Source organism: Notothenia rossii, assembly GCF_949606895.1.
Source record: "Notothenia rossii genome assembly, chromosome: 5".
Classification (NCBI taxonomy): Eukaryota; Metazoa; Chordata; class Actinopteri; order Perciformes; family Nototheniidae; genus Notothenia; species Notothenia rossii.
The window spans coordinates 20,530,393-20,555,788 of record NC_136903.1 but is presented as its reverse complement, the minus strand read 5'-3'; the positions used below and the strand labels follow the sequence as shown (position 1 = coordinate 20,555,788).

At 41.6% G+C, this 25,396-nt stretch overlaps 2 protein-coding genes across 10 annotated transcripts in view; both read right to left on the bottom strand.

Annotated features, from left to right (window-relative positions):
- Window positions 1-25,396, bottom strand: part of LOC307039561 (E3 SUMO-protein ligase KIAA1586-like) — a 67,017-nt gene that overhangs the window by 21,020 nt on the left and 20,601 nt on the right. The window lies entirely within an intron of this gene.
- On the bottom strand, window positions 16,896-19,452 carry LOC307042082 (zona pellucida sperm-binding protein 4-like). The gene is made up of 8 exons (XM_079685789.1): window positions 18,805-19,452; window positions 18,496-18,680; window positions 18,317-18,414; window positions 18,073-18,233; window positions 17,803-17,995; window positions 17,285-17,432; window positions 17,131-17,206; window positions 16,896-17,050 (listed from the first exon to the last, which is right to left on the bottom strand). Exons 1-8 carry the CDS (start codon window positions 19,388-19,390, stop codon window positions 16,959-16,961), a joined length of 1,539 nt encoding a protein of 512 aa, XP_079541915.1. The 5' UTR covers window positions 19,391-19,452; the 3' UTR covers window positions 16,896-16,958.

Below are 25,396 nucleotides of genomic sequence, written 5' to 3'. Positions count from 1 at the left end.
GGGGAACTATTGAAGGCTCCATGATCCGCCATTGCTGTAAAAAAACTGGTCCATTGGAGTGAACGGAGATGTTGCAACTCTTCTATCTATATGGCGCTGGCCATAACCAACTCTCGGGCGCTGAAATTGCCGCCCTTTGAGCATCAGATCTGACGACGCTGATTGGCTGAAATTATGTTTCGGCAGCGTAGTTTACAGATAGCAACGGTCAGCAATGTGTCGGCTGCTGCTGCTCTGGCTGAGGGCTCCTTTCTTACCGCCCCAGACGAGAGGTAATGATACACGCTGCGGCCAGGCAGGAAACATGTGACTTATCAGTAACTTTAGACATCGTAACACAATTTTAAACGACATTTTGTTTTAGATTATACATTTTACTGATACCAACTATATACTATTTACCTTGTTCATTAAAAAAATTAAAAAATTAAAATATATTTTACATTTTTAATTTAAAGTGGACCTATCATGCTATTTTTGAATAATATATTGTAGGACCATACCTATATAAGGCATATTTATACTTTTTATTTTTCAAAATACCAAACAGATAATGCATTTTATCCATTCCTCGTTTCGCTCAATTTAACACTGACTTTCATGCTCGGATTCAGTGAGAACAGCACCATCTGGTGGCCTGAAATATGTACTACAGCGTCTCCAGCGCTTTCGAACGGCAATGTCCGTGGCTGTCTCCTCCTGATTGGTGGAGTTGGGCCAATAGCCGTAGCGCAACTTCTGTGACAACATAAAAGTGTTCAAATCTGGATCAGTCTGTATCAGATCCGTTGCAGCCCCTTTTTTTGAGATTTGGGTATGGAGGAAAATAGAGAGGGTTGTGTTTTCTGACACTTGGTGAGTTCCCTGGAACACAGGGGACACATATTCATGTATAAAAGAAGTACAAAAGTGCATTTTGCATGATAGGTCCCCTTTAATTTTGAGTGACAATCAAACATGTGGGAAGAGGGGGGCGGCGCCCCTAGCGCCCCTATGGGCCGGCCGCCACTGGCTATAGTCCTGAAGTTTGCAAACGACACCACCCTCATCGGACTCATCTCTGCTGGGGACGAGTCTGCCTACAGGTGGGAGATGGACCATCTGGTGACCTGTGGCCTCATTTATAACGCCGTGCGTAGGATTCACGTGGGAAGGTTGCTTACGTAGTAGAAATCCAAAAAATAGGTACAGAAATGTTACGACATTTTCCGATTCACCGAACATTGCGTACCGGCGAGGAAAGTGCGTATGGCACTTCCTACGCATGTTTCCCTTTATAAATCACAATCGACTTGAAATGCGGTGCAGCTTTTGCGGGCTTCACGTAACGCCCATATTTGCCTATAAATAGTCAAAGAAACGCTCATTCATTCATTCATTTTGACTGACTGAATGAAGAAGATAGCAGGAAATGACGACAGAACAGCTAAAAAATACATCTCACACCGTGTCAGATTTTGGTAATTTTGGGGAGGTCGAGATAAATAATATTGTTTGGTGGATGCAGTTTGAACCAGAGTAGCAGCATGGAGGTCGGATCGTTACCAAAATAAATAAATAAGTGGTCCGAAAAAGGTTCATGACAAAAAAAATACAAATAGCCTTCCTCAGGCAGTGCGTTTGCACCGGGGACAGGAGACACCCCCTTGATGAGAAACTGTAAGAAATGATCGGGGAATCCCTCCGGAGTGGAGTCATGACGACTGGATCTGAATTATGTTTTCGTATTTGGTGGTTTGTGTCCCAGCTGTCGATCAGCTGTGCGCAGCGTCTCCACTGCAGCAACTCTATATCCATCAGTTAAAGGAAAAACAACTAATGTGTTGTGTTATATTAGCTGTACAATTTACCACATATGGTGTTCTTAGTTTCCATACCTCCTGTGTTTTATGAGCGACTTATCAACTCTTAGCAAACGTCATAAAACATGATTAAACATGATAGTAGGCTATATAAAACCATGCTCGTACAACCTATAGAAATGCAAAACGGCGTCAGTTTAGATGTAATTCTGTCCTCCTGCTTACTGCATCATTTATGAGAAAAATGTCATAACATTAACACAACATATTCTAGGTGGTTTTAAATAACATATCCGTATTTATTTATTTCTCCAAGTTATGTTTTTGTGTGCACTGAGGAGTCGCAAACAGGCGTTTGTTTAATCATTTTAAGATTGGCTTTGATCAATGTTTGAAAAATGAATTCTTCATATATGATAAATGAGAGGTAACATTTTATTTATGGTAGTATTTCCACATATTTCTCTCCATTCTTCCTTCTTTCAACGCTGTCGCAGTTTCTCATTTTTGTGCTTAGTGCGTACGCATGGGTTAGAGTTTGCGTGGAGGACCGCACGTTTTCCCGTCAAGTTAGTATTTTATAAATCGCAAACATTGCGTAGAAACTGGCGTACGCAACTTTTTGAGCGTATATCCCTTTATAAATGAGGCCCCTGGTGTGGGGAAAACCACCTGGAGCTCAACGCCCTAAAAACAGTGGAGATGGTTGTGGACTTTAGGAAGAACGCAGCCCCACCCGCTCCCATCACTCTGTGTGACTCCCCAGTAACTGCTGTGGAGTCTTTCCGCTTCCTGGGCACCATCATCGCCCAGGACCTCAAATGGGAGCAGAACATCTTACATCATTTTACACTCACAGTAGCCTCTACTACTTTGTACCCTCTCACAGAACTATTCACAGTTCAAAAGCTGCTAATTTTGGTCAAACAGCAATTTGCTTATACAGTGCAACTACAAGACTATTTTTACAGATATGGGCATCTGTTAAAGCCTGTTATATAGTGACGCTTTGGTAAACTGCATGCTGACACAGGCTTACACTGTGATGTACTATATGCGCAGACGCGGGAGGGTACATGTGATGGAGTTGTGAGTTAATGCAGACAGACTTAATGTTGCTCTCAAAGTGCATCAGATTGATGTTTAAACTTCAATATTTAAAAAAAAATCTCGGGGGAGCATGCCCCCGGACCGCCCTAGAGGAGATGAGGGACCCTCTAGAAGAGGTTAGGTCCACGGTGTTTACATGCTTATTTATACAATAGATGTGCTTATGCTAACATCATAAGACAAAAGTTGGTTCCGTGTTGTGTGTAGTGAGAACGCGCTAGAGTGAGGGGTGCCCCCCAAGCCAAAGCTCGCTTAGGGCCCCCAAAAGTCTAGGGCCGGCCCTGCACACTACACACTGTACCACACGCACCTACAGCTCCTAAAGCAGTGGTTCTCAACTGGTGGATCCCGTTTCCAGTGGGTCGCGGATATGTGAGTGAAGAAAAAAAAATTGGAATTCTTTTTTTTTTTTGGGGGGGGGGGGAAAGTCTAACTTTTATTTTGAAGGCCCGATTTTCTAACGCTGTGCATGTAGTCGGCGTTGGACTGGAAGTACCGGAGACCATAAACGGTTTTGAAAACCTCTGTCACGTAGTGATCATCTTCTCAATAAAACATCTTTGCTGATGTTTTTTCAAGTCTTCTGACCAATCAGAATCAATACTGTTGCCGGAAGTCCCCACGGAGAATAACTTTGCGGTAGAACTCTTCTTTATACATCCAAGGGTACAACTTCAGATAAAAATGAACACATAATGAAATGTGACCCCCGGTTTGATGATTGACTTTTTATATAGTTCAGCTTTGATTCCATCATCTCATTAAACCCTTTTTAATCGCATACTTTAGTTCTGTGAAGGGATATAAGGGATATATGCACTGTACTTCACTTTTATTAATATTGTATGCTGAAAAGCGTATATATTACAGCACGTTTTTTTGTTGAATAGATTTGAGTGCTTCAAAATGTTGGGTCGCGATGTATTGACCAAGTAAAAAGTGGGTCCCGAGGCCTGACCAGTTGAGAACCACTGTCCTAAAGCATATAATCAGGCTACAGCCGTTGTGTATTTTATTATGTGAAGCACTAAATGGTTTTAGAAAAATATCGACTCTTTGTTTGTAAATATCTAATAAACTAAAGCAAATAAAGAGAGTAGGCCTGTTATACTGAGTGATATATATTTTACACACTGCTCTGCTTTCTGCACAGACTTCACAGCTGTTCTCACTGTAAACATTGCATCGCGATGAAAGCAGTTAATCAAATAATATCCAGGGGATGCATGCAGAGCTGTCATTGGCTGAGATAAGTCCGGCCGTGCGTCACGACGTATGCAGGGCTCGCAATTAACGATGTCCCGATGTCCATAACAATTCCTAGTGGGACACAAATCTATTTTGTCTGGGACTATTTCGGGACAGTGAAAAAAAAATTAAAAGTAAACTTCAAAATGGGTGTTATTTGCAAAGTCATTGGGCTGTCAAATCATAGAATGCATTCTACGTCATCCACTCTGCTGCTGACTGCTGCGAGACTCGCGCCAATGCATCGGTCACAACAGTTTAAAAAAGAAGAAAGAAATGCTGAGGTGGTTGAATAAACAGCCCCCTGATGCAAGCCCCAATTCTGCCGACTCCCGGACCGAAAACATCCCAAGTCCTGGTCATGAGGTATCGTCTTCAACTGTGGTAAGTTAGTTGTCTTAAGTGTCAATGTTAGCTAGCGCTAGCGCAAACTAACGCTAGCGCTAACTAACGCTAGCAACTGAAGTGTGCCTTACAATGCATACAAACGTCCTAAAATGCGGTGTCATGTTCTTTTGAAGTTTATGAAAATGATGTGAAATACAGTTGATCAGAATAAGAGGTGTAGCCTATAATTTTTGTATTTTCTTTGTCAGCCAGTGACCAGGCTAGAATCTTTAGCTGCAAAAACGTAAGGCATTTAGCTAATCATTTAGCTTTTCATCTTTTTTTAGTGTTTTAGTTATTTTTGGTCAAGAACGTCAGTCAGATTGGGTGACGATTAGAAAGGGGGTCGCAAGTTAATTTTTGTTTGTCAATCAACTCTGGTATGACAATAATGTGTCATGTTAAGAGAGTAATGTTCCAGTTGTTTTTGTGCCTAGCTAATCTCCCAGTAGATTTTGCCCTTCAAAGCAAGGCTACAATGTGCATTAGTGATGGCACGTTCGATGGCACGCTCGCTCGAAACGTGTCTTTAACAAGAACGAACTGACCTGACCATTGTGCATGTCTGCATTTTTTGGGATCAGGCCTCCCCCAACATGCCGAAAAAAATATGTGTATATCTGTTGAAACCAAAGACTAAAATAATGCTGTAGAAAAATATCAAAATGACTAAGATTATAATGCTCATACAAATGTTGCATTTCACCACTTTTGTAATAACATTTCTTTTACAATTGATAATGTGTTTGTCTTCTACATCTATATTAAAACAAAACAGGGGTCTGGCTCAAAGACATCATCAGGGCTTTAAGACAAAGTTTTATACAACATTGTACCCTACTATGTTATGTAATTTTATATTATATTATTATAACATGAACATATGTTTTGTCTTAACTAAATTCAGGAACTGCAAGTGCCCAAGGTCAAGGACAAAGGAGGCGAAGAGGCGAAGAGGAAGAGGAAGTGGCTTCCTGAATGGAGGCAACAATACCCCTTTGCCGAGTTTGATCCAGCTGCCAAAATGATGTACTGCTCAACATGCAGATCAGCAATAATAATAATATTACAGTAGTATAGACTCAGGATCCCTCTCTAACCAAATTCTAAACTCCCTCCTCCGTATATCTCTGCATGGCCCTGAGGTTGAGGACTATACTGCAGAGCAGGCAGTTGAGAAGTGGTGGCAAAGTGGCCAGAGAACACGACGACCCATGTTTAGCGACTAAATAAATGTAAATAGTAAATGTTAAGGGGGAGATCTGGTGGGGGGGGGGTGAATGAATGAGAGCAAGATGATTGACATTCATGAATGAAGATAGAAGATCAATTTATATTCCTATAGTACTACTGACTTGTGAGGATAACTTGTAATTAGAACTGAAAACAGATACATTTATTAAACTGTATTATGGAACTTCTGTTTTTTTATTATCATTCATACCACTTTTATTGCCAGATAGAGGGTTCCGATCATAAAACACAGAGACCATACAGCCATACCATATTGAATTGAAAAATACAAATCAGGATTCTTCAATGTTGACATGACAATGATAAATTAGTCTGGATATTGAGAAACAATAGAAACATGTCTTAAAACAACTCTCTTCCCTTCTACTCTAGGAGAAGCAACAGATCAGACTAATATTCATATGTTTAAAAGAATAAGTATTTTAAACTTACAAGGTGGACCAGAGTCTATGGTGTGATGATTAAGTGACAAAAAAGTATCAAATTATATGTATTCTGCATAATTGGGGGGGCGACGATACAAATTTAAATTTGGGACACTGCTGGTTATGTCCGGGACAATACAAAGTAGAATTTGGGACAGTTGTGGGACACTGAGGAAAAAAGTTAATTTCGAGCCCTGGACGTATGGTCACGACTCTTTGAAACATCTCTGTTCCCAGAAATGCATCTACGAAGGAGCCGTGGAGGACCGTGGAGGACCCATCAGTGTATCCTTGGTTATAGCTCCTCCAGAGAGCCTCCTCAACGCGCGATCATCGGTCCTCGAAGTGCATTTAGAGAAATTAGATGTCCTTCGACATGGCGCGCTGAAATTAATTTCCGGGTCACTACCGGAGGACCGAGGAGTCGAGGTGGGGGATTTGATGAAATGAGAAAGGGCCCCTGTGTTTGTCTTCCTGTCGTTTCCCTGGTGTGTCTGATTGTGCCTCATTGTGTTCACCTGGTGCCCTTCTGTTTCTGCCTCCCCTGCCCAGCTGTGTTTTGCCCTGTGATTACCCTTCTGTGTATTTGTCTTGTCTTCCCCTGTGCTCCATGTCTGTTTGTTGTCATTTCATGTCCCTGCTACCTGTCGTCTATGCTTCTCCATGTCTCCTGCCTTTTCCCGTCTGTAAGTTTGTTCCTGTCTGTCGTGCTCCCAAGTCTTGTTTTTCATTCCTTCGGCTTTTTATAAATAAAGCTTGCTTTTTGTTACCTTACCTTTTTTGTCCTTCTTAAACTGCACTTGGGTCCTATTTTCCCCAAACCTGACAGTACGAACAGAACAGTATGGACCCAGCAGTTTTTTCATTTAGCCAAAAGCTTTATGAGCTTAAATACAATCTGGAATGTATTTTCAATGACTGGAGGAGGGCCTCATCCAGAGAGGCCAAAGAGGCTGCCCTTAACGAGGCACGCAGGGAGGTTGACAGCAAGCCCTGGCTTAGGAGCTTGTTTCCTGAGAAGCTAAGACTTTTTACTAGCAGCCCTGAGTGCCAGCCTCAAGCCTCAAACCCCTTCTTGGGATCCCGCCTTGCCTTAGGAGGTCCGCGGAGCCTCCAAAAGGTCTCTAGCAGACGCAAGGCCAGGATTCCAGCCGGTGCCCCAGCAGCCATGTTTCCGGCTCCAGCTCCAGTTCCGGCTCCAGCAACCATGTTTCCGGCTCCAGTTTCGGCCCCAGCAGCCTTGTTTCTGGCTCCAGTTTCGGCTCCATTACTGGCTCCACGGCCGACGCCAGCCCCCCGTGTCCTGTCGGCGTACCGGCTGACTCCAATTCCTCGTCTCCTGTTGGCTCTCCGGCCGACGCCAGCCCCCCATATCCTGTCGGCATACTGGCCGACTCAAGCTCCTTCACCGTCGGGGGATCCCACCGACTCGAGTCCCTTCTTCATCGGGGGTCCCGCCGACTCGGGGGTGCCGCCAACTCAAGCCTCAAGTCCCCTCTCGAGTCTCTTCTCGAGTCCCCTCTCGAGTCCCCTCTCAAGTCCCTTCTCGAGTCCCCTCTCAAGTCCCCTCTCGAGTCCCTTCTCTAGTCCCCTCTCGAGTTCCTTTCCAAGTCCTTCCTCAAGTCCCCTTCTCATTTCCCTTCTCTAGTCCCTTCTCAAGTCCCAACCCCATGTCCTGTCCCGTTGGGGGTCCCGCCGACTACTGTTCTGCCAGGGGTCCTGCCAACCCAATGTCTTGGTACGTTGGGGGTCCAGCCGACACCTGTTTCATCGGGGGTCCTGCCAACTCCTTGTTCTGTTTCGTTGGGGGTTCCGCTGAGGGTCCTACCAACTCCATGTCCTGTCCTGTTGGGGGTCCGGCCGACTACTGTTCTGCCGGGGGTCCTGCCAACCCAATGTCCTGGTACGTTGGGGGTCCAGCCGACACCTGTTTCAACGGGGGTCCTGCCAACTCCTTGTTCTGTTTCGTTGGGGGTTACGCTGAGGGTCCTACCAACTCCATGTCCTCTGCCGTTGGGGGTCCAGCCAACATCTGTTTTGTCGGGGGTCCTGCCAACTCAATGTCCTGTACCATTGGAGGTCCAGCCGACACCTGTTTCGTCTGGGGTCTTGCCAACTACACGTTCTGTTCCGTTGGGGGTCCAGCCGACACCTGCTCCGCCGGATTTCCTGCCAACACCAGATCCTGTCCTGTTGGGGGTCCCACCGACACCTGCTCTGCCGGATTACCTGCCAACACCAGATCCTGTCCTGTTGGGGGTCCCGCCAACACCAGCCCTTGTTTCGTCGGGAACACCTGTCCCGGCAACATCGGTAATTATCCTGCAGACACCTGTTCCGCCGGGGGTCCTGCCAACTCCCTGCCCTCTCCTGTTGGTTATCCCGCAGACACCTGTTCCGCCGGGGGTCCTGCCAACTGCCTGTCCTCTCCTGTTGGTGGTCCCGCCGATACCTATTCCAGTGTGGGTTCCGCCAACACCTTGTCCTGTCCTGTTTGGTGCCCTGTCGACACCAGCCCTTGCTCCGTCGGGGGTCCCACTGACAGCAGCCCATGTTCCGTCCAGGGTCCCGTCTACGCCTGTCCCGCCAGGGGTCCCACCAGCTCTTCCAGCCACTGCAGGGCTCGACATTAAGGACTGCCCGATGGCCCGGGGCCATCTAGTATTTAGCTCGGGCAATGAAGCCTCACCTGCTGGTTGCCCGATCGGGCAATCTATTATGCCAGTATCATGCAGCTCGCGGATCCAGTAATGAGTGACTCGACAGTAAAACTAAACATATCTATAACTAGTTTTGGTAGTTTGAGAGGTAATTAAAATAGCTAAGTGTGATATTCTAACCTGAAGTGTGTGTTTTGTCTGCTTACCGCTGCATGTGATCATGCAGAGCTGAGTGTCGACTCGTCAGCAGCAGCTGATCTCTCTCTCCCGCCAGATTAGACTTTACTCGCGTTTATGTCCATATCAGATCCAGCTAGTTCTAGCTAATGATATGACTACCTGCTTATTAAAAGACACCTAAACAATAAGTGTCGCTATGCAACTGGGTGAGGCCACAAAGTATAGCGCAGCATTATGCATTTGTTTACATGCCCACCGGAACCCCGAGGTATTACCAACAGATCAACGCAGAATCAACCCATGCATGACATCTCTTTCTCCACATTAAGTGTTAGACATTATAATTGACTATTCTTGTCTGTCACATACTGTTCTTGTCTGTCACATAAATGGCGCAACTGAAGCGGTATTGCACTAAAGGGAAATTATTTTGACCGAAGAGATTTAGATTTGCCGGCTAACGGGAACTCTGACGTCGCCATTTTGTGTGCTTCGCGGATGCGCTCGGCTCCTCTCGACTGCTGCTTGGGTCTGCTCGGTCAGCTTCCGGATGAGGAGGCATTCGTTCGACCAACTTACAATAGATAACATTACAAACATTTTTAACAGGGGCCATAATAGTGTAAATAATGTTTGTTTTGGCAGTTAAAACTGAATGGAATGTTTTCTACTTTTTTTACATCTTGGAAGGCATTTCCCTTCATCCGATGGAAAGTGTCTTGACCAACAACTTAAGTATTTCTTATAGCTATGCAGGGCATGCAAGCGAGCAAACAAGAACAAACAAACAAATGAAATGAAATGAAGAATAAAATTGAAATTGTACAATATAATATTGTGGTGGTTCATCTTATAATTCAGTCGAGAGAATGCACCAGACAGCATCTAAGACCTGCAAAAATGTAAATGTTCTAGGGGGAGGCCCCCCAAACCCTTCGTGCCATTTCGTCCGCGCGCATTTTTCAGGGCAATCTCTATTGGGCTCAGGGCCATCTGTAAATTAGCTTAGATGGCCCACAGTGCAGGCAGTGCAGTGCAATGTCATGCACTGCACTGCCTTCGCCCTCATGCCCGGCCACCTGAGTTCGCCCACTATGGCCTTCGCCCCTTTTTGAACTCTGCCTTGCCTCCGGGCCGTCCGCCCGAGACCCCCTCCTCGAACTCTGCCTTGCCCCCGGGCCGTCCGCCCGAGACCCCTTCCTGGTCTTCTGCCGTGCCCAAACCCGTCCTCCAGACCAGGGGTTCCCAAACTTTTCAGCCCACGACCCCCAAAATAACAGTGCCAGAGACTGGCAACCCCCTGTCGACGGGGGGGGGGGGGGGGTCCATGAGTGTTTTTTATTGGTTAAGCTGTCCTTGGTATTTTTGGGTCGCGACCCTCACTTTGGGAACCCCTGCTCCAGACCCCCTCCACCCACCCTTTTGGCCCTAGTTATGCGCTCGCTTTTTGTTACCTTACCTTTTTTGTCTTTCTTAAACTGCACTTGGGTCCTATTTTCCCCAAACCTGACACTATCATACATACTGAAGAAATATTGACTGGGCATTCATAATTTATTTCTAATTACATTAACTGTGAATGTCCTTCATTTTATTTCAAATAAAATAAAATTACAAAATATCTTTATATAGATATTTGAGACGTTTATGACTCGCGCATGCAAGAATGTCCTATTAGAGTTGCCGTATGGAGTTGTCCAATATGGCGGACCATCTCGCACAAGTGCACTGCAGATAGGGCAGGGCTGCAGATCGGGTAGTGACAGTCAGTACCATAGAGGCTTCTCAATACTCAAATTTCCCCTCCTCGACTCCTCGGTCCTCCGGTAGTGACCCGGAAATGAATTTCAGCGCGCAATTTTGAAGGACATCTCATTTCTCTAAATGCACACCGAGGATCGAGCGTCGAGGAGGCTCGCTGGAGGAGCTATAACCGAGGATACACTGATGCAGCGCCATATAGAGAGCTGTGTTTATAACAAAACTTGTGAAATAATTGCACTAAACGGGGTATTTTGTAGTACTTCCATTTGCTGCCGATGGGGGCGCTGCATAACTACGTAGCCTCGATTAAAGCAAACAGAAGAAGACAACATGTATCAACAAACCACCGCAGCCCGGACTTGTATCGGAGCAGCGGAGGAGTGATGAGGTATCTAGAGATCTCAGTCCAGCGGGGTGCTTGTGTTTCTGTTCATCAGGACATCATATGACCAGCAGATCCTGTCTGACGAACGCTCTACGTTAGTCCGTGGACGTACGACAACATGCACACTAACTTATACTGCAGCTATAGGCTATACTTTGATTTAAATTGCGTGAATAAACTAGCTAGAGAGCTTTAGTTAATTACATTCATTCAATGTCAGAAGGATTACCTTTTAACAAACGTTGTAATGCTTTTCTTTCATTTCAATTTGAGTAAAACATTGAAGATATAACATTGTATTGTTTTCTTTTTACACTGACTCAGATATAATGAAAATACTACGTCAGTCGAAGCTCAGCTTTGGTAAGGAAGAGACAGGACAGGCAGAGAGAAAGAGAGAGAGAGAAAGTGATGGATGTCAGGGAGGAACTGCAGGTACAGTCATACAAAAGAATGTAGGCTTAATTAATAACCCCATCTATCTATCTATCCATCCATCTATAGGAGCGACAAGTGAGGAGGAGCAAAAAGTGAACAACGAGGGAGAGATTGAACAAAGAGAAAGAGTAGAGGACAGAGAGAGTCATGAACAGGAAGAAGACAGAGGGACTAAAGAAGATGGAAGAGAGGCTGCAGGTCATGGAAAGGAGAGAGACATGGAAAATGAATGTTGACAATGTTTTGTGATCGTTTTAGCCTCTTCTGCATGTCCAGATCATTAATAGTAACAATCAACTGATTCTTATGCATTACACTTTCAAAAATAACTTATGCTGACATTGTCAGCCCACTGACATGGTTTGAAATCAATATATTATCCAATTTGTGACCCCCCACAGGACTTAAAAAGCACCTAACTAGATCATGAAAATCCCAAAAGTCTCGGGGGATATCCCCCGAACCCCCCTAGCATTTTAAATACCGATGTTTGGGCCTACCGAGGTTTGGACCTCGGTATTTAGGAAATCCTGGATACGGCCCTGTCAGTTTGTAGGTGTGTGTGTGGTACAGTTTGTAGATGCGGCGGACAGACGGGTCTCGCTTGGTTTGGTGTCCTCTGCTTACTTTTAATACTTGTAAATACAACTTTTGGCCCGTAATTTCAATTCCCCATTTCAGTGACCAGAGAGAGGGGGGGATATATCCAGTCTCTGATTGTGTTACGTTATTATGAGAGTGCTCTCATACTTTAAATTGTATATATTTATATAAATATATTTGTGTGTGTGTGTCCGCATCTGTAGCCTGTTATTGTCTCATTATACCGCACTCTCAATTAATTCAAAGTAAATAAGTGGGGGAACAATGTTCAGCTGATCTAACAGAGATTATAAAATACAGCGCAAAACACTCGACAGCTGATGCAGCTGTTGCCACGTAATAATGAATGGACGTCGCTTTAATATGACCGCTCAGAGGAGAGGAGTTCTCATTTCTTTAAACGTCTGCTGCTTCCCCTCCTCTCTCCTCGGTTCCCCTCCTCGATCATCCGCTCGCATCTCCTGTGGGCGAGACTAAGTCTCGAGGAGGGGAGTCGAGGAGGGGAAATTTAAGAATTGAGAAGCCTCTCATATATGCACGGCCTACCAGATCAGCACGGGGTCCGTTTACTAATGACGTCACGCATTGGCTGTACAGCAACACAAGAGGACATTTTACACGGCCAAAAATCTGTGAGTCTCTTCGCAGACTCCTGGATAAGGACACGGCATGGCACTGGCTGCCAACAAACGATGATGCAATACACGAGATAAACCGGATGGTCACCAACACGCCGGTTCTCAAATATGATGACATCACAAAGCCTGTAACGATCCAGAGTGATGCCAGCATGAATGGACTGGGGTGATGCTTGCTGCAAAAGGGGCAGCCCATAGCCTTTGCCTAACGCGCACTGACACAGAATGAGCAAAACTACGCTCAAATAGAGAAAAAGTGCTTAAGCATAGTTTTTGCATGCCAGAGATTTCACCAGTACCTATACGGCAGGGACACAATCACTGCAGAAACAGACCACAAACCACTGATCACCATCTTTAAGAAGCCCCTCATGAGTGCGCCTAAATGCCTTCAGGGCATGTTACTACAGCTCCAGGGGTAAAATCTGGAAATTGTTTACAAACCAGGCACGGAGATGTATGTCAGTGACACTCCAAGCAGGGCCACTCCACCGTGTCGTGGTTCCGACACCCCCTAGGTGGTGTGTTCATGGACAGCTTTCTGTAAATTACCTCTTTCTGTAATAATCCATTAAAAAATGCACAATGCGGCCTAACAATAGGAAGAAGATAGCTGCTGGAGTTGGTGCTTCGATGTGATAGACTGGTAGCCGGGTCCCAAATTCTTATCATTTTGCAGCTAATAGGAACAGCTAAATGTCATTTGGGCTCGACGGTTTCAGCAAATATGAGAAAAGGGTATTTTTTATTAACATTACCAGCTACAGCTTCATCTATTTTTTTCACAGGAAATGTTAAACTTGTTTTCATAATGTTTTGGCAATAACTCGCTTTTAGATCATTTAAGTGTCAGACCTGAAGGTAATCAACCTATCCAACGTCATGTGGTATAGCTTTCAGCAACTGATCTTGATCTTTTAGGGGAAGACTTTATCATCTGCTGAGAAGTTCTGTTCCTTTTATAGAATTCCTTTAAATATCTTGATCATGTCCAATACTTGAGGGATAACTGTTCAACCAGAAAAAGTAAAAAGAGTGAATAGGATTACCTTGTCCGACACTGTTAATAACTACAGGGCTATTGATTTCTTTACAAAACCAAACAGCTTGCCTGATGCTATAAGAAACCCATTTTCAATCTCCCTAGACTTTCTAAAAATGTGAAACATTAAAAATAATATGTTTTATGAATTGATTCTGCATATTATAAATGTGAGATATTTGGTTGTTTAAATTTGAAAAGTTTTATTTTTAAAAGATCTCAAAATTAATATAGAATCAAATTGAAGTACTATCAATACCTGGTGATTTTCCTTTTTTTCATTGAGAAAATAGCTGTTCTAAGAGTATTTTAAGATCATCATCAATAATCAAAATGTGTATTCATAAATCAGGTCTTCACCAGTTCATTCAAAATATGTGTATTGTTTTGGTACATTAGGTATTTGGTAAATACGGACCAAGTCTAACCCTGTTTCCGGTATTGAATTCTACATAAAGAGGACAAGACAAGAGTTGTTGCCTCCTTGGCCACAAGAGTACCTTTAAGTGAACGCTACTGTCGGAGTAAACAAATACTTTGTTCTATAGTGGTCTTCTTACTACTCACTTGTCTAGCCTAAAAAAGTATAGATTTCCGTTGAACAAAAGGGCAGTGGGAGTCAGGATTTTTACTGCATGTAGTATGAGATTCATTAAAACGTGCAGACTTGATTACATATTTGTGATGCTGCATTTCCTACAATGTGTTTATTTTAAATTCTGAACTACAATTTGTTTTAATGGAGTACAATTGCTAAATGCTAGAAATACTAACCCTTCAAATACTGTATCACAACTTGAACATAAAAATAAGGATATGACCTCTCAAAGGATGCATCTTTATCCCAAAATGTTTAGATTCAATGATTACACAAAATGTCTTGAGTGTAATGGGTATGTCTGCTGTCCAATGACACAGACACAGTACTGAGAGCAGCTCAACTATTCAATTCATTTTGATAATCGATTTGAATAATAATTTAAAAAAAAGAAACTGACAAAATGATCTAATTACAGCTTCAAAGGTGAGCAACCAACAGATTAATTCAAATTTAAATTGGAAATAATTGTTAGTTGCTGCCGTATTCTAAAGACATTATTCTGAGATCACATCAAGACATAAAGAACATTAAATAGCTAGAATTTATTATTCAAACACTTAAAGAAAGTTAATTGTATTTGATTTACTACTAATAGTACCTGTTTGTTATAAAAGTTAGTAAAAATGATTACAGAAAGTATATTATGCATTAAAAATAAACAGAACATATTTACAGAATATTAAATCCGGTGTAGGTACCATATGTGCACGGCCTACCCGGCTTGTACCATCCATGCTTGTACGGCTTATACCCACTTGTTCCTATTATACATCCATGGTGTCACTCCACGGAGTTCATCCGTCACGGAGGGGTAGTGTGTAGGGGTAGTTTGTAGGCGTGGTTTGGGATTGGGCCTTAATATACCTGCCCGCGAGATATTGGACAAAAGAAACTCGGCTAGTAGTGTCAACTAAATCCATAGCATTACAACAAAAGTGCTTTAAACGAGGTAAATTACGTATGTTCTCAATCGCCAAGTACGTGATTGAATATCAATTGGGTTTAGATTAGATGTATTGTCCGCAGGGGGAAATTCATTTGCACAGCTCTGTGAAAACAATATGAAATCAACAAAAAACAAGACAGACATCTACAGATAGCACCACACATGATTACTTGTTATTATTTAGGGCTGCAAAGCCTGTATGGATCAGGTTTTTGCCAAAGCGAGCACTTTTACTATAATAATAATAATAATAATAATAATATGTTATTAGGCCTATGTATTATATAAACCGTATTGGCAAAATGAGCGACATCTAGTGACGGATTTTGGAACATTGATTTGATTTTTCCAATGGCAGTTAGACTCTAGAGACAAACCAGGGGACTTTATTTAAATTTTTAATCTGTGTCTTTCCATTTGGTGTAGTATTTTATCCAATATGTCATTTGGATTATATATTAGTCACTTTCTTATGAAATGCCAGGTTTTAGGCCTAGGTTTGAACATTCAATCCTGAAAATAATTGTTCTTTAATCCTGACATGACTAGAGTATAGTAATAATAATAATAATAATAATAATAATACATTACATTTATAAAGCGCTTTTCCTGGTGCTCAAAGCGCTTACAAGCAAGTAAAACAAAAATAACGACAAAAGTAGGAAGTGCTAAGCTAGGAGGAATAAGGGCAAGGCAGTTTTTTCCATTTTTCCATTGACTAGGAGTTGAAGGCAAGAGTGAAAAGGTGAGTTTTGAGGGATTGTTTGAATGATGTGAGAGTGTTGGCGGATCTGACGTTGCTGGGGAGGGAGTTCGAGAGTTTGGGGGAGGCTGCTGCGAAGGCCCTGTCACCCCAGGTCTGGAGCTTTGTCCTGATGGGCTGCAGTAGGTTAGCTTCAGCAGACCTGAGGCGACGGGTGTAAGTAAGTAAGTAAATCTGTATTGGAAAACGAGTTAAGGGATAGAGGAGAAAAGGTTATGGTATAATTACAGAGCCTGTCAATTTATAAATTGAGGAGATCAATGTTAGTCTGTTAACCAAAGTGCAGCCATCTAATAATCTGTACTATCTATTGTTAAAGATCAGAGGAAAAGAACAGAATGAGAGGGGTCAATCCGGAATAAAAATAAAGAAGCAAAGAGATTGTAGAGCAGTGAGAAGGAAAAAAGCTTGGTGTGTCAAATAATTATATTGCCAGTATTTGTCGTTGTTGTGAAAAAGAAATCGCCCCCTCGGATTTTTTAACAGCCCCCTCAGTAAATTCATCCTGGAGCCGGGCCTGATTAAAGCTAATATTTATTTATACAACTGTGACTACAATCTTTAGAAATCCAATAAATTATCCCTTCGAAACACTATACTCTTGATTTACCAGTCATTTTCATTTCACACCACTAAAAACTAAACAGTGTTTTTGTTTCAAATCTTTTAATACATGTTTTCAGGCAGATTCTCGAGCTTGAAGCTGTGCTGTTTACTGCTGAGGGGCGCCCATGATCACTGGTCCAACAGAAACCACGACCTTTGACTGAGCCTTGCTCTTGTCCGCAGCCCGAACGTCTCTCCCTACACACAGACATATAAACAATGTCAGAATACAATACATATTGCACAGGAGTTCTGCAGGTTATACATTCATCTCTTACTTTTTGTGAAGCATGATGGCTCACAGGAGAGACCCGCTCCACTAGTGCACACGGCTGTGCTGCAGTGAATGAACACCTGAACAAGAAAAATTGTGTTGGCAGAGCAATACAAAAATAAATAGTTGCAGCAGTAAACACGAGATTTAACAATTACCTGTTCACTCAGGGGTTCCATTGAATTAGGGTTGACAAAGGTAAACATTTTGAGAATGAAACGCCTGAAGTGACTTGGAGACTGTAGACCAGATGACGGTCCGACCGGAACCAGTTCGGACAAGTAGCGATCATCCCTGTATGGACACCTGGAGGAAAGAAAAATGATATCAAGAAGCAACAGTGAAATCAAATACAATAAAGACACCAGTCATTTGAGCCTCGTGATATAAGCTATCAACAACATTTTGTTGACCAAAAAGTAATTGCAGGATGGAAAATCCAAATATATTTTTGAAGTTGTTGAGAAACATATAGTGTGTTGTTGACCTGAGAGCACTGACACATTTATTTTTCAACTCTAAAATGTCCAATATTAAGAAATGTCTTTCAATGTTGCCTTCAAAATTCTGTTAGTATCGATCGGACTATGGTATTCATAAGATTATATTCAGTTTTCTCAATGAGTAAACAGACGAACAGCATGGTAAACAAGGTGTAAATTGGTGTTTTAGTTACCCGTCTATCAGAATGTCCCACTGAGGCAGACTGTGAGGGTTGGGGCTTGTAGTTGTCCAACAGCGACCAAGAGTCAGGACGAGGTTGGGATCTGTTTTTTCCAGGAGTTGTACCTCCACATACACAGGGTCCCTCAGTACTTTGGTCACAGGATAGTCTGTGTCCATGTAAAATGATGTATAGGCCACATCCACTGTGAGAGAAGAGACAGGTTAGTATGACAGCCAGTAACATAAAATGATCTACAAACTGGCTGCACACACCACTTACCTTCATTACAACCCTTTGTATTGCATTCACCATTAGCCAACCTCAGGTGTACACTGATGGGTCCCTGGGCAGCGACTGGTATGGGAGGGGTTAAAATATCTAATACTTCTATAACCAAAGTCTCAACAGAAGTACCGATGTACCGGCACTGGAAAAGCAATCTAAAAGAGAAAACTGGCATTACCTTGCTTGGTCAGATCTTTTATTTTGACACTAAAAACATATTGAAATAAGTACCACCTACTCATATTGGCTGTCCCTGGTAATGGCTCCACGATCCCCAACTGCCACTTCAAATGAGGAAGACATCCTGTTCTCATAGATTATAACACCAGGCTCTTCCTATTAAAAGTTAAAAAAAATAGGATAACAGTGTTTGAAAACTATCTGTATTAGCTGAAAAGTAGAGAAAATCAGGCTTACCATAACAACAGAGCCACAGGTAAAAACAGGAAAGTTGTAGATGGCAAAGTCTGAATTAGAATCAACATGTGTACAGCCTTGCCCTTGTCCCAACAGTGAGATTGACTCGAGGTCAATGTTGGGCAGAGTGGCATCTTTGGCCACAACCACGATGAACTGGGCATCCTTGGTGCACTGGACAGTCACTGGTGGCACAAAAACAGGTATGGATCAAAGGTGTTTATAAAAACAAAAAACAGAAAGAATAAAAACTTAATTTTTTGGATAAACCATTTATGTCCAAGCATGACAGCCATTTAGAATGCTCACCTGCCTTTCCATAGTAACACTGTCGTCCATCAAAGCAGCAGTTTATATCTTCGCATCCAGCGGCAGAGATATGTATACCTCCACATGAGATTCTCACATTTTCTGCAACGACACAACTCTGTGCTGTAGGCTGCTTTACCGCACTTGGTTTGTAAACTGAAGGTGTCTGTGGCACCTGCGTTTCCTGATTATTTTGTAAATATTTGTTAGGAAACCCTGGCTGTTGAGCTGGTTGAACCTGGGGCATTTGATCATGCTGAAGGAGCCATGGTGGTGATTGATCTTGTTGTCGATGTTGTTGTTGTTGTGGACGTGGAGGGATCCATGGTGGTGGTGGATCTTGTCGTTGTGGATTTTGTCGTTGTGGATTTTGAGGGATCCATGGTGGTTGAGGATGTTGAGGATGTTGAGGATGTTGAGGATGTTGAGGATGTTGAGGATCTCGAGGTGGTGAGACGCCTTTTACCATCCGTGGTGAAGGGTCTTGCCAGCGTGAGTTCTGAGCCTTTTCTTGAGCTTGGGTTCTAACTGAGCATCGTAGCAAGACTAGTGCCACTAAACAGGTGAAACTCCAGTGCTTCGCCATGATTTCACAGCAATTTGAACTGGATAGTCCCCAAGAGTACTAAGCCTTATTGCCACATTTATATGTGACTAGGTTTGATATTTGAAAACCACTCCTCTGAGGCAAAATAACCTCCAATCATAGCTTCCTTTCTTTTCAAAAGCCAATCAAAAGCTTTAGGGGTGTATCATTTCATGTTTTTTTGTTTTTTGGATGATTTGATAATGCTCTTGGAAACGTAACAAGATCAGTTATGTGGGTTTTTTAAGGGGATAAAACACGTGTCCTTTCAAGTCAGGCCAGTTGACAGATCGACATTTAAGTATTTATTGACAAGTCCAACATTAGGGTCACAAAAGCCTTTTTAAAGGTCGTTGTGGCCTCAAGCTTTATTTGTCATTACATGTTTATTTTGCAAGGGCACAATGGAGAACATATTGATTTTCTTTGGATCTGTAGCAAAGTTTGCCATAATATGCAATTCAACCCAATTTAGGTATGTTGTTATGAGCATATTTACATATATATTTTTGTTTGCTGAGCAGAGAGCTGTTAATCCTAATTGTATGATATCTGAACGCCTCCCTGTTTGAGAATGATTTATGGAATGATAATTTTTTCAGTGTGTAATATGAAAAATAGGTTTTAGGCATACTGTACATTGAAATGTGTAACCCAATTATTATGCTACCCTAGCTTCAATTTACATTTTCTCTGCTGACCCCTCACACACTAGCTTATAAAACAAATAATTGGGAAAGCATTTAGTGAATGAAATTATAGAATTATGGAAATCTATTGATATTTATTTCTGGGAATATGTCCATGTCATAAAAGAGAAATTCCATTTAAAAACAATATTCACATTATTTCTACATAGGTTTGAACTTGTGATTTAATCAACTATGTTCCTACCTGTCACAACATGAACAGATTATACTTTCTTGATTGTGCAACTACAGTTTGCTTATACACAACAACCTTTATCTCATTAACATGTATTTCATACACATACAGTATGTCTATATCATGGACATTGAACTGTTTATTGCATTATATGTAGCTGACCAACTTTATTTTACAGCTTAATATTTTATATATAACACGATAATAACTATTGCATGCATTTTTTAAATAAATGAACCACCATCTTTCACATTTATCGATAATTGAACACACAAAGGAGTCCTTCATAATGAGTACTTGTACAATTAACAATTAAGCTGCACTTTGTTGATAATACTCTGTTCAACTAATACAACTGATTATTGTGAAGGAAATCCTATTCTTGTACTGAAATCCAGAGAAGCTGCAGAAAAAACACTCAAGAGCAAGCAATAAACGTGTTTAAAATTAATTCCGGTGGCTTCTCAAATCACAGTTAACAGACTTAAGGCGCAAGAGAGCTGTATCATCGCTGTCATCTGCATGTTTTGTCTTCGTTGGCAGACGCTACACTCTAAAAACAAATGCTTTGGCTCAACAAAGAAAATCAACGCAACAGTTTGAGTTATGACAACTTCTAATGAAATTGTGTTAAACCAACAAACTTATTTGAGTTATGGGAGAAGGCTTTTCCTCTAAAATCAGAGGTGTTTTTAATTACCCCTTACTTAATAATTGGTAGCATAAGAACAAGTTTTTAAGTTGATTACTCCAAAGATCAAGTTGTTCCAACTTTTTAACACATTATTCAAAAGGATTTCAAGTTGTATGTACTTAATTACCCTCATTCGGGATACAAGTTTTTAAGTTGATTACTCCAAAGATTAATTTGTTCCAACTAGTTTTACCACATTATTTAACATGAATTTCAAGTTGTATATACTTAATTACCATCATTGTGAACACACGTTTTTAAGTTGACATTTATAATTTAAGATGCTCCAAATATGTGTTATTCAATAGTTTTCTTTTTAGCTTTTTCATGTTTTTTCCCTTTAAAGAAAGACATTAACTAATTTCACAACAAAAATGTTAGGCAATTCACTTTTTTATTTTGAACTGCAGTTGTTTATTTCAACACATGATATTTCAATCAGGAGAGACTTCATTTTGTTTGAACATTTATTGACACATGCCATATGATAAATGTTAAGTCTTTGGCGATTATACCCCGATCCTGAAATCATATATCTAAAGGGGGAAATGCAGCCGTGAGCATAGGGAAACCCCCCACGGTCTAGACACTGATGATGCTGCTGAAGATCTGGATTTGATGAGGAGATGGGATGAAGAGGAGGTGTGATGATGTCTTTGGATTAGCTCTCCTGTCACTGGATATGATGAAAGGAGGTGGATGGGGAGGAGGCCTGAAAACCTGAAATCACAGCTGACTGTAGGAGAGAGGAGAACCATTTTATAGATTGGCTGCAGCACGTTGATTGGCTGCTGGAGAATGAGGTGAAATGTAATTGGTTAAAGAGAACGCCTGTGATAACCTGATTATATGCAGCTGTGGAGTGAATGTATACACCCAGTCTTCCTGAAAGAACTTGCGCTGAGCTTCATTTAAATATTGAGAAAAAAAAGATATATAACACAAATTTAAATTGCCCCACAAATAATAAATAAACACATTAGCCATATTACCATGAAATGGGGACACAGTGAATAAATGCTGCCATCACATCGAAATTAGAGGCCTGTGCATATTTAAAACCAGTGCCAAATATGTCAAATCTGTAAAGTTTTTGTAAAACTACAGTAACAAACTTTCAATGGCCACCAATCTGCAGATCACACACATCCATTTTACAAAAGATGTAACAAGGATGTTTACACTGCCGACAGTCATTATTTTAAATAGTATGAACAAATGTAATACAGAATGCTTGCTCATTAATTTGTTTCCCCTCGACCACGATGGTTGCCATCGTATGGTCAGCTCCTGGGGTGGACCGGTCACTGATGAAGGCGATATTCATGTCCTTTTGAAGCACATTGAATAATAGGTTAGCGCATAAGAGATAATGAATTAGGTAATTGCATACTTTCTAAACTGTCACTCTTAGCGAATTCAGAGCCATTATTACCAGCTGCTAAAGCAACGCTGGTATTGTTTTCACCTATTGAGTCTGCATGTGTGTGTCATCATGGCAATTTGGTCCTGAAGACACACAGAGGTGCTTTTGAGTACTTTGCCTAGTGTTTAAATGCATGGGGACAGATTTTGTCAATCAATCAATCAATCAATCAATCATCAATGTTTATTTATATAGCCCAATATCACAAATGTTACATTTGTCTCAGTGGACTTCACAGTTTGTACAGAATATCAGTATGACAATACGACACCCTCTGTCCTTAGACCCTCACATCGTACAAGGAAAAACTTCCAGAGAAAACCCAGTTTAAAGGGAAAAATGGGAGAAACCTCAGGGAGAGCAACAGAGGAGGGATCCCTCTCCCAGGACGGACAGACGTGCAATAGATGCCGTGTGTAAATTGAAAAGATAATACATTTGCAGCATAGGTAGTCCAAATGTTTGGAAATGCATGTGTGTATAATAGGAAGATGAATCCATGAGTATATCCATCCAGGACTTATGATCCAGGACCACAGCCACGACTCAAGATCCAGGACTCGCAATCCATGACACAGGACCGCAGGATCATCCATGACTCCGGATCCCGGCGTATATAGACACCAAAAAGAAAGACATTTGGGGAAGCTGGGTTAATCGGAACATGAGAGTACACAGGTATAGACAGAGAGAAGGAAGAAGTAAGATGTCCCCCGACAAACTAAGCCTATATCAGCAAAACTAGGGGCTGAATCTAATCAGCCCTAACTATAAGCTTTATCAAAAAGGAAGGTCTTAAGCGCACTCTTAAAAACGGATAGGGTGTCTGCCGTCCGAACACAAACTGGAAGCTGATTCCACAAAAGTGGAGCTTGATAAGAAAAGGCTCTGGCTCCCATTGTACTTTTAGAGACTCTAGGAACAACCAACAACCCTGCATTCTTGGAACGCAATGCCCTAGTAGGACAATAGGGTATAATAAGTTCTTTAAGGTAAGATGGCGCCTGCCCATTAAGGGCTTTGTAGGCGAGAAGAAGAATTTTAAATTCTATCCTGTGTTCTATAGGGAGCCAGTGTAAGGCAGCCAGAACAGGAGTAATGTGGTCCCTTTTCCTAACTCTGGTTAGTACACGAGCTGCAGGATTTTGAATCAGCTGAAGCGATTTGACTGACTTCTTGGTACACCCTGATAATAAGGAGTTACAATAATCCAGCCTTGAAGTAACAAATGCATGGACTAGTTTCTCTGCATCGTTTTGAGGCAAGATATGCCTGATTTTTGCAATGTTACGTAGATGGAAGTAGGCGGTCCTTGAAATTGATTTTATGTGGGCGTTAAAGGATAAATCCTGATCAAATATAACACCAATATTCCTTACAGTCTCACTGGAGGCCAAATTAATGCCATCCATAGTTAATATATCTTTAGATAATTTGTTTCGTAGATTCTTCGGGCCAAGTACAATAACTTCAGTTTTGGTCGTGTTTAACATCAAAAAATGTAAGGTCATCCACGTTTTTAAGTCCTTGAGGCAGTCTTGAATTTTATTTAGATGATTAATTTCATCAGGCTTGATTGATAAATATAGTTGAGTATCATCCGCATAACAATGAAAGTTTACAGAATGATTCCTTATAATATTGCCTAACGGAAGCATATATAGGGTGAACAAAATAGGTCCAAGCACTGAGCCCTGTGGCACTCCATGGCTAACTTTGGTTTGCATGGAAGATTCATCGTTGACACGTACAAACTGAGAGCGTTCAGATAGATAGGACCTAAACCAGCCTAAAGCAGTTCCCTGTATGCCAACTAAGTGCTCTAGTCTTTGCAATAGGATATCATGGTCGATAGTATCAAATGCAGCACTAAGATCGAGCAAGACAAGAATAGAGACAAGTCCCTTGTCAGAGGCTATTAGAATGTCATTTGTGACTTTAACCAGAGCTGTCTCTGTGCTATGTTGTGTTCTAAAGCCAGACTGAAAATCTTCAAATAAATCATAGTTTTTTAAGTAATCACACAGCTGTTTTGCGACTGCTTTCTCAAGAATCTTTGAGAGTAACGGAAGATTAGAAATAGGTCTATAGTTGGCTAAAACCTCTGGATCGAGGTTGTGCTTTTTAAGAAGCGGTTTTATCACTGCTACTTTGTATAATTGTGGAACATAGCCTGATAATAAAGACATATTCATAATATTTAATAAAGAAGTGCTAATTAATGGAAAAACTTATTTTAACAGCTTAGTTGGAATCGGGTCTAAGATACACGTTGATGGTTTAGAAGAGAGAATCATTGAATTTAATTGTTCAAGGTTTATGGCTGAAAAGCATTCTAGTTTACTATCTAGTGTAATATTAGAACTTACGTTTCCGGGAGCTGTTGATAACACTATACTGGTTAAAGGCAAGAGGTCATTGATTTTGTTTCTAAGAGTAACAATTTTATCGTTAAAAAAGCACATAAAATCATTACTACTGAGTGCTATGGGAATAGAAGGCTCAGTCGAGCTGTGGCTCTCTGTCAGCCTGGCTACAGTGCTGAAAAGAAATCTTGCATTATTCTTATTCTCATCTATTAATGAAGAGTAGTATGCTGCTCTCGCTTTACACAGTGCTTTCTTATATTCATTGAGTGTAATTTGCCAAATTAAACGAGATTCTTCAAGTTTAGTGGAACGCCATATCCTTTCAAGTTGTCTCGACTTTTGCTTTATTTTGCGGGTTTCGGCATTATGCCATGGAGCTAATCTATGTTTTTTTATTTTCTTCTTTTTCAAAGGAGCAACAGAGTCTAATTTTATTCGCAGCGCATCTGTAGCACTATCAACAACATGATCAATTTGGGGTGGTGTACATTTTGTATAAGTTTCCTCCCCTACATGCAGACATGCTATCGAGTTAAGTATTGGTGGAATCTCTTCCTTAAATTTGGCTATAGCACTAACAGATAGGTTTCTGCTGCAGGAGCTTTTGGCTAATGCTTTGTAGTCTAGTAACA